This window comes from Silurus aristotelis (genome assembly GCF_946808225.1).
Source record: "Silurus aristotelis genome assembly, chromosome: 4".
NCBI classification, from domain to species: Eukaryota; Metazoa; Chordata; class Actinopteri; order Siluriformes; family Siluridae; genus Silurus; species Silurus aristotelis.
In genome coordinates this window covers 35193795-35203794 of record NC_139577.1, presented here as the reverse complement: position 1 = coordinate 35203794, position 10000 = coordinate 35193795, and the positions used below count along the sequence as shown (strand labels likewise).

Sequence of the window (10000 nt, the reverse complement as noted above, 5' to 3'; positions counted from 1 at the left end):
GTCTCAGTCGGGTTCCGGCAGTGAAGCAGAAATAGTGAAACTCAGTGAGTTGGAGCAGAGATTATCCACACAGACAGCAGAAACACATCGACTGCAGGTCTGTTTCCCAAACACACACACACCTTTATTCGTTTTTCTCTTGTGTGTTTATTGTTTAATTTCTGTTTGTGTGTGTGATTCAGGAGGAGGTCCGGGCTCACTCGGAGAGCGGGGCACAGCTGGAGAAGGAGTTAGCAGAGGCTAACAGCACGGTAGCGATCCTGCAGACAGAGAAAGCTAAACTGCAGCAGGAAGTGAGCGAGTCGAAAAAGGAGCAGGACGACCTGCTGGTGCTCCTCGCAGATCAGGACCAGAAGATCTTCTCCCTGAAACAGAGACTTAAAAACCTCGGAGAGACGGTAAACAAATCTGCATTATTTACTGCTCCTGCCTCTTACCTCGGTCCTGCCTCTATTCTGTTTTATCTCTTATCTGTCTTTCCTCTCTTTTGCCTCTAACCACTCTCCTGTCTCTGTCCTGCCTCTTTTCTCTGTCCTGCCTCTTACCTCTGCCTTGCCTCTAACATCTGTCCTGCCTTTAACCCCTGCCCTGCCTTTAATCTCTGCCCCGTCTCTGTCAGCTCTTTCCTCCGTTTCTGCCCTTGTCCAAGTGAACTTGTCAGGATTAACGAATGCGTCTGTCTCTCCGCAGATTGAGGATGAGGATGATCTGGATGCCAGGGACCAGTCTGACGAAGAAGAAGACGATGATGATGATGATGATGGAGAGACTGAGTAGATTTCAGGGGAATAAAGAAGTTTTAATCCTGACACTAATGAGATGAGCTCCGACTTCTTGCCGCAGAATCCTGTTCATTTTTATCTTTTATCTGTTGACTTTCTGTTAGCGATGTCGCTTCACCGCCATGTTGGTTCGTTTTTTCTTAGAACAATGTTTAAATGAAACGGCTCATTAAAAAAGCTAATGTGGCTAACAGTGACTGGAATCTAATAGCTACCAAATAGCATGCTACCTGCTGAGTATTTCCTTTATTTTTTTTTATTCATTCAGTTAATCATTGTTAGCGGAGAATAGTCTCACGAAGCTGGTGCTGCTAACGAATAGCGTAGCCACCAATCAGGAAATGCTGCTATCTGCCCTTTTTTCGTTCACTCATTAGCAACATTAGCAGTTTCAAATATATCAACTATAAATCGGATAAAAAACAAATATCTTACTACTTTATAATTGCTAAGTGCTAGCAGTTGTACATTAGCATAAATTAATTCGCATATTTGCATTCGTTCATTGCTAGCAACGTTACCATTTGGAGCTAAACTAAATATATTTAAATCGACATCAAGTTAAATGATGCTAATGTTGCTATCAGTGAAGGTTCCAGTGTCAGGCGTGAGGTCTTTGCTGTAATTGTGAGCTGAAAGCACGCTGGAGCTTCCCCGTGTATTTGTACATTTGGAGAACAGAAACTCGTCTGTAAGATACGTGGAGAAAATCGAACTGTGAATAAATTAGAGTTCTGTTTAAATGCTAATGTTGCTAACAATAAATAAGTGTTTAACCCACTGATCAGCAAGAAAAGTCTTGTGTTTAATTTGTTAGTAAAATTAGTGTGTTTGAGCAAATCATCACAGTGTAGAAATAAATATATACACAGGTCACTTGAAGTGCTAATGAGGCGCTAATAAACCTCTAATAAAGTCCAACGAAGTTCTAATTAAAGTGCAAAAATGCCAGTGAAGCACTATGGAGCTGTAACAAAGCTTTACTGAGGCTTTAACTAAGCTTTTATGAAGCTCTTATGATGCTGTAATGAGGCTACATGAATGCCTGGATGGAGGTTCTACTTGTTTAAAGCTCTAATCTTCTGCTGAAGCTGTGTTGATGCTTTACCATGATACTTCTCTCAAATTCTTCTTCATCCAGTTCCCATGTTAATGCCTTCTGTGTGTGTGTGTGTGTGTGTGTGTGTGTGTGTGTGTGTGTGTGTGTGTTGTCCTAACACTGATGTTCTGATTTCTATCCTTGGCTTTCACCTTCCATGTGAATAATGTGAATGTGTGATATGAAGGAGAGTTCTCTTGTCTGCATGTCTACACAGATCTCAGGATCTACATTACAGCAGCACAGTGGTATGATGATCATACGCACACCTTAAAACAGACCACTTGGAAATTAGAACGTAAATGGCGTCAAACCAAATGAACAGTATTTTAAATAGCCTCAAGCTATACAAGTTTCCTCAAACAGATCATTTCAGAGGGAATTGAACCTGTTTTAAAATAATACTCATCCATTAGCACTGGTTTTGTACCTAAATCCTTCAAACTGCAGTTTTCAACCCCTAATTAAGAAACCTGACCTTCACCCTGTCAGCTGTCCAACTACAGTCCAATATCAAACCTCCCCTTTATCTCCAAGATTCTAGAAAAGGTTGTAGCACAGCAGTTCTGCTCACATCTACTGAGGAATAACATTTATGAAATGTATCAGTCAGGATTTCGGCCTCATCATAGCACAGAGACGGCACTATCCTGTTTTTTAGGCTTGAGAACGTTGTTGGAATAAAGGGAACAGCTCTCTCCTGGCTCAGGTTTTATTTGACTGATCGCTATCAGTTTGTTGATGTAAATGGAGAGTTCTCCACACTCTCTGAGGTAAAGTTTGGTGTACTCCAAGGATCTGTCTTAGGCCCACTGCTTTTCTCTTTATATCTGCTGCCTCTGGGTGAAATTATTCATAAACATGGTATTCGCTTTCATTGCTATGCTGATGATACACAGCTGTATATTTCATCAAAGCCAGATGAGAGAGATCAGCTTAACAATGTTGAGGAGTGTGTAAAGGACATTAAGTCAAGTCAAGTTTATTTCTATTTCACTTTTCACAACAGACACTGTCTGAAAGCAGCTTTACAGAATTTAACAGTAATGATAATATGTTAAAGTTATATAGCGCCTTTGCCAAGCTCAAGGACGCTTTACAAGGTACAGTATTTCAAGACAGATGAAATATAGTGTAAAATACATAAACATATTCGTCGGACATTTGCCCAGGACGAAGGATCACATGCAGCTGCATGAGATAATAACAGGAGACAACACAAACACAAAAACATACAGTATAAGAGATAGAACACTACATAGTACACAATACATACACCATATTTCAGAAAAATGAAGGACTCCTAACGCATTTACTTTAAGTGGAGGTTGAAAAGGTGGGTCTTAAGCCTTGATTTAAATTCAGACAGAGTTCTGATGGTTCTGCAATGGGTAGGGAGTTCCATAGTGTTGAAACATTGACAGAAAAGGATCTGCCACCCACAGAGGATAGACGGTATCTAGGTACACAAAGAAGTTCAGAATTTGAAGACCGCAGTGATCGTGAAGGAACATAGGATGAGAGAAGATCGGAAAGATAGTGAGGGGAAAGAGCATTTAGTGCCTTATAAGTGAGCAGTATGATTTTATATTTTATGCGAGATGAGACTGACAGCCAGTGAAGATCAAATAATATAGGGGTAATGTGGACAGATTTTTTATTGGAGGTTAACATTCAGGCAGCCGAGTTCTGTATGTACTGTAAATGTGAGATTGAGTGAGCTGATAGACCAGAGAAGAGTGAATTGCAGTAGTCGAGACGGGACGTAATCAGAGCATGCACTAATGTTTCTGCATCATTTCTGCAGATGAAAGGTCACAGTTTGACAATGTGTTGTAAATGAAAAAAAGACGTTTTAGAGAGGCTGCGAATATGGACATCAAAGGATAGTGAGGGGTCGAATATGATACCTAAATTTCTAACAGTAGCTGAGGGGAAAATCGTAGTAGCATCCAGATTAAGACTAAAGTCCACAGAGTTGTTGTTTATTAGAGATGGGGGACCAGTTATCAGAATGTTTTACCCAGATTCAGGCTAAGAAAATTTGAGTGTAGCCATTGTTTTAACTCGCTAACACAAGAGGAGAGTGTGGATTTTACATTAACAGAATCTGGTTGACAAGCAGTATATAACTGAACATCATCAGCATAACAATGATAACTAAAACCATGTATACGAATGATGTTGCCAAAACGGCTGAATGTACAGAATGAATAGTAGTGGGCCAAGAACAGAGCCCTGTGGGGCACCCTGTTTAAGTAAGACAGTAGGAGATTTGGAATTGTGTATGAAGATGTGATATTGCCTGCCCGTGAGATAAGAGGAAAACCAGGATAGTGCAGAGCCTTATATGCCAAATTCCTTATGACAGACAGTATCAAAGGCAGAGCTGAGGTCTAATAACAGAAGTATAGTGAGACTACCTGAGTCTCCAATGAGTGAAAGATCATTAACAACCTTTACTAGTGCAGTCTCCATGCTATGCTGTTGGCGGAAGCCAGATTGAAAAATATCGAAGAGGTTGTTACCAGCTAGGAATGACTGCAGCTGAGAGGCCACAGCCTTTTCCATGATCTTCGATACAAATGGCAGGTTGGAAATAGGGCGGTAGTTGGATAAGTCTGCCGGGTCCAGATTAGTCTTTTTGAGTATGGGAGTAACAGCAGCAGTCTTAAGTGACACAGGTACAGTAGAGGAGATAAATGACACATTAATAAGGTGGGAGATGGGGGACCAGTGAACAGTGAAGGTGAATGGTGTGCATTTATCCCTGATGAGCAGCCATGGAGACTGTGGCAAGGAAAAACTCCCTCAGATGTCATGAGGAAGAAACCTTGAGAGGATCCAGACTCAAAAGCAGAACCTCATCCTCATTTGGGTGACATCAAGAGTGTGATCATAAATCTTTATACACTACAGAACACTGAAGAGTGAGAACTAACATGAGCACTGGAGTGTGTGATTATGAGTGATGATCTTTCTACAGTCTATTACAGTCTTTATGGTGATAAAACTAGGAGCTACTGAGCAACTTATAAAAAAGCTCAACATCTGAGATCATCACAGATCCAACACCAGCTTCTCCATGCCAGAGCCTTTAAACACTCCAGGAGGTCCAGTGTCCAAACTCCACATGAAGTGGGATCCGATTGGCACTGGTGCGTCTCTAGATGTTTCGGGAAGTTCCTACTCACTTGCATAGACCCACCTGCTGGACTTTTTCAAAAGATTCAAAGCTAAATTGTCAACTTCTGCACTGGACCCCTCAAAGTGTTCTATTCCTACATACTGGAACTGTCCTTGTTCGAATGCCCTCTTTTTATCAGTCTTTTTCAAGTATGGATGTTTTTTAAACACCAGCAGGCAAATACAGTGAACTCTCTCTATTGGTCGCTGAAAGAACCCAGCATTTTTGGAGCTTTTCTTGACCTGTCAGGAAGTTAAAGGCTTCTTTTCTCTAACCGTTCCTTGAAAAAAAATGGCTAAGGGCTTTAAGATGAAGAGACTTTGGGGGTGGGGGAATTTGACTTGGGGATCAGATTACTACGATACACACAAAAATCTCTAAACAAAGTGCCTGGAGCTCTAAACCCACAAGAGAAAGAGCTACTAAAGAAATGCAGCCTCCCAAACACAGGGTGGTGCAATAAATTCCTGATTCCTGATAAATGTAACAGGCTGTATGAGCATGACAACGGAGGATCCAAATGTGAGCTTTATTTAAGATAGTGGTGATGCAGTCGACAAACACCTTGTTCTTCTCTGGAGATCTATTAAGTAACTGGAGAAGTTTGAGGATGGATTTGGACTGTAACCACTGAACCCTTTATAACCTCAACCCTGATGGAACTGTAATGAATGTTGAGGAGTTGCAAGGTGGAGCCACCACCCATAAAGCTTCCAGCATTTTCTACAGATGCTCAATCAGATTGAGATCTGGAGAATTTGGAGGACACAACTTGGTCTGGAGCAGTGTTTAGGAGGTGTTTTATAATATCAAACTAACATCCACAAGAAAACACCAGGTCCCAAGGTTTCCAAGCAGAACATCACCCAGAGAATCACACTGCCTTCACCAGCTTGTCCTTTTTCCGTAGTGTGTCCTGATGCCGTCTCTTCCCCAGGTGAGCCATGCCCTCACAGCCAAGAAAACCTGATTCATCAGACCAGGACACATTCTTCTATTGCTACTGTCTCAGAAGACCTTCTGACCAATCAGATTTCAGAATTCAAAGTTGTATTCATGTATATTTAGATTGAGTGTATCGGAATGGCCTCCAAATGTTTCTACAGTTGGTTCCTCGTAGTAAAGCTCAGAGTCTCCCACTGGATTTGGGATGAGCATTCTTATTAGATGTTTTGCTCTGTTTTTACTTTAGAGAACTAGGACTTGATTCATAGGTGAGGTTTGTGCAGTGCAAAAGAGATTTTTAGAAACGTGTCAAGTTGGAATTTTTTAATTTGACTGTGTGAAGGTTTTACAGCAGCTTTCTGAGAACTGTAAGTCCGTTTGCGTCCACCAGGGGGCGAACTCGGCTCATAAATACACCATCATTCGCTCAATACTGTACACTGTACATGTTATTATAATACAGCTATATGTATTGTGTGTGTGTGTGTGTGTGTGTGTGTGTGTGTGTGTGTGTGTGTGTTGGACATGAAAGTGTAATACAGATGCTCCAGCTTTATTATGTTCTATAATTTTGTTAAAATATATAAATATGGTAAAACATTGCAGATGTTTCTGTAGACGCTGTGGTCCAGCGCTGAGGCATAATGCAGGTCTTTCAGCTCTCAAGTTGTTTATTTGTAAATAAAGATTTATGAACATTTGTGACTTTATTTCAGTAGTGAAACACAATGGAGGAGTAACGCGAGAATTTATGCTAATTTACATGACGAATAATAACCTACTGTAAATAAAGTGACTGAACACAGTGCTCTATTATAATGCTGTGTGTGTGTGTGTGTGTGTGTGTGTGTGTGTGTGTGTGTGTGTCTGCATCATAAAGAAGCATTGTCCTGATAATTTAGTGACACACGGTCCTCTGTCACTAAACCACACCGTCGACAGCTTCGTCCTGTTCTAATTGACCAGTCTGAAAGTGTGGAGTTTCTCCCTATGCCTCCAAACCAGTTCCTCAGCCTGGACTTTAAAAGACCTCTGAAGGTGTGTGGTATCTGGCACCAAGATGTCAGCAGCAGATACTGTAAGTCCTGTGAGGTGGAGTCTCCTTCCATGTTTGTCTGGTATGTCCCACAGAAGCTTGATCGGAATGAGATCTGGGGAATTTGAACTCAAAACTTCCTCAAACAGTTCCTGCTCTTTTTCTGCAGTGTAACAGAACACAGAGATCCATGTTTTTGTCACCGAGTCACTGGTTCTCCTACATACTGGGATAAATCCCACATCTACTGCTTTGATGCTCTGGCTCAGGTGTCTAGACATTACAGTTTGTCACTTGTTAAAGTCACTCAGATCCCCACACACTCACCCATTTTTCCTTCTTCCAACACATTAACTTCCACACCTGCTGTGTAATATAACTGCCTCTTCACACGTGGGGCTGTAACAAGATGTTTTGTCTGATTGGTCGACATCTTCATTAACAACCTCGAGCGTCGAGCTAAAACTTGTTTCTGAAGTTTCTGTGTCTTAAAATGAAATAACTTACACAATGTTAGCTAGCTACATTAGCATCCTGGCATCCTAACGCATTTACAGAACCCTGACCAATCACAGAGCAGAAGCTGTTTAGGAATTGACTAATCAGCAGCTTTTTACACTAATCCTGGCTTTTTTAACATTTAGTTATATAGTATTTGTTTCTATAATTATCTCAGTGTCATGATACAGTAATCATGTTGTTGATGTTGTTTATAAAAATGTAAGATTTTATGTGAGTTTTTTTAAACACTAAAATTAATTCTATAATAAAGTCAGAAAGTGAACTGATAACGTAGAACAGCACGCTATAATCTAACCAATCACAGCTCTTACAGGAACGGGACTGTTTTGAAAAGCCCAAAGGGTCCTATTTCTCAACAGAACATCCCTCAGAACACCCTTCAGGTGACTCAGGGGCCTCAGGTGAACACCCCTCAGGTGACTCAGGTGCCTCAGGTGAACACCCCTTAGGTGACTCAGGGGCCTCAGGTGAACACCACTCAGGTGACTCAGGTGCCTCAGGGGCCTCAGGTGAACACCACTCAGGTGACTCAGGTGCCTCAGGTGACTCAGGGGCCTCAGGTGAACACCCCTCAGGTGAACACCCCTCAGGTGACTCAGATGAAAACCCTTAAGGTGACTCAGGTGCCTCAGGTGAACACCCCTCAGGTGCCTCAGGTCACTCAGATGAATACCTCTCAGGTGCCTCAGGTGAACACCCCTCAGGTGCCTCAGGTGCCTCAGGTGACTCAGGGGGCCTCAGGTGAACACCCCTCAAGTGCCTCAGGTGAACACCCCTCAGGTGCCTCAGGTGCCTCAGGTGAACACCACTCAGGTGACTCAGGTGCCTCAGGTGAACACCACTCAGGTGCCTCAGGTGCCTTAGGTGAACACCACTCAGGTGCCTCAGGTGAACACCACTCAGGTGCCTCAGGTGCCTCAGGTGAACACCCCTCAGGTGTTCTGAAAGCCTTAAAGTGTAAACGGCTCTGAATAAATCTTGCAAAAACATTAAAACTCATCTGTTTGACGGTTTGGAAAATAAAACCTGCAGATGTTTTGATGGAATGTGGTTTAATTATTGATGTATTTTCTTTCGAGAAGAGGTGAGGAGTTTGAGAAGGAAATAAAATGTAATTCCTGACTCTGAATGATGGAGAAGGGGATGAAAAACACACATCTCAAAACAATTTTCCAAAAATATTTTAATTACATTCAAGTTTATCATCTTCTTCTTCACTTTTAGATTCTCCATTTAGGGGTCACCACAGCCGATCATCATCTCCATACCCCCCAGTCCTCTACATCTGCTTCCTCCTCTCCTTCTCCTCCTTCAGCCAACAGAAGCCCAGTTTCCCCTGGTACCCTGTTGTTAATGATACCTGTGGTGGTTGTTGGTAACCCGGGCCTCGACCGATCCGCTATGAAGTTCTGATTCCTGATCTGCATATTTGATTTGTCACATGTTTTACTCTGGACGTCTTTCATAACACAAACCTCCTCATTTCTCCAGACTTGAGACACTGAGAGTCACCTGACCTGTGTAACTATAATGACTGAGTTTATATAAAACCAAAAAATTATTTGACAGGAGACACGTGCGTGTGACCTTTTTGAGATTCCACAGCAAGTCAGCACGCCTGCATGTGCTCCCTGAAAACCGACCAATCACAGGGCAGATCTCTTTCTTGGCCCAATCCCAGAGCGGGATCTTCCCACAGTCGCTTCCTCAGAGTGTCAGACGTGTGCTGGGGGGGGGGCGGGGCGAGCTGGGGCGGGGCGTCGCAGTGGGCGTGGCTTTAGACGAAAGCCGGAGCAAGGCGTGCGTGTGCGCGCGCGTGTACCCGGGTGCAGAGACACGGCGCGCGCTCATCGTTCATTCGCTTTCTATCTGCATCTTCATCCTCGTTACCTTCATCTTCATCATCGTCAGCACTGGATTTTATTTATTTTATTTATCCGCTTTGTCCTGACTGCAGCACACACACACAAACACACACACACACACACACACACACACACACACACACACACACACACAAACACACACACACACACACACACTTTCTCCGTGACTGTTTCATGAGCTCTAGAGGACACACACCGCTCCGGAAACGTGTGATTGAAGGGAAGCTCCTGGAGAACCCACAACATCCTGATCCTCTCATCTGAGCTCCCGGCGCTCGAGCTTCACAAAGGTATGGGGGATACCGAGTCCATGAGGGTCAGACAGGTGATGAGAGCTGAGGAGACACAGACAGGTTAGGACACAGACAGACAAGGAGACACAGACAGGTGTGAAATCACAGACAAGTGAGGAGAGACAGACAGGTTAGGAGTCACAGACAAGTGTGGATAGAGAGACACGTGTGCAGAGACCAACAGGTGATGAGATAGAGACAGGCGTGGAGAGACAGACAGGTAAGAAGAGACAGCAAGGTGTGGAGAGAG

The 10000-nt window shown here is 43.0% G+C and overlaps 2 protein-coding genes across 8 annotated transcripts in view; both read left to right on the top strand.

Moving 5' to 3' along the window:
* Positions 1 to 1578, top strand: part of uso1 (USO1 vesicle transport factor) — a 73887-nt gene extending 72309 nt beyond the window's left edge. For all 7 annotated transcript variants that reach the window (XM_083538921.1, XM_083538919.1, XM_083538916.1 and 4 more), the window contains 3 exons: positions 8 to 97; positions 183 to 398; positions 691 to 1578. In XM_083538921.1, coding sequence (XP_083395047.1) covers positions 8 to 97; positions 183 to 398; positions 691 to 777 — 393 coding nt within the window. In that variant the 3' untranslated portion in view covers positions 778 to 1578. The remainder of the gene's footprint in view (positions 1 to 7; positions 98 to 182; positions 399 to 690) is intronic.
* A 7753-nt stretch (positions 1579 to 9331) lies between these two features.
* Positions 9332 to 10000, top strand: part of coro2aa (coronin 2Aa) — a 43520-nt gene continuing 42851 nt past the window's right edge. The window contains exon 1 of the mRNA XM_083538931.1: positions 9332 to 9747. The gene's annotated coding sequence lies outside the window, so the exon portion shown is untranslated. The remainder of the gene's footprint in view (positions 9748 to 10000) is intronic.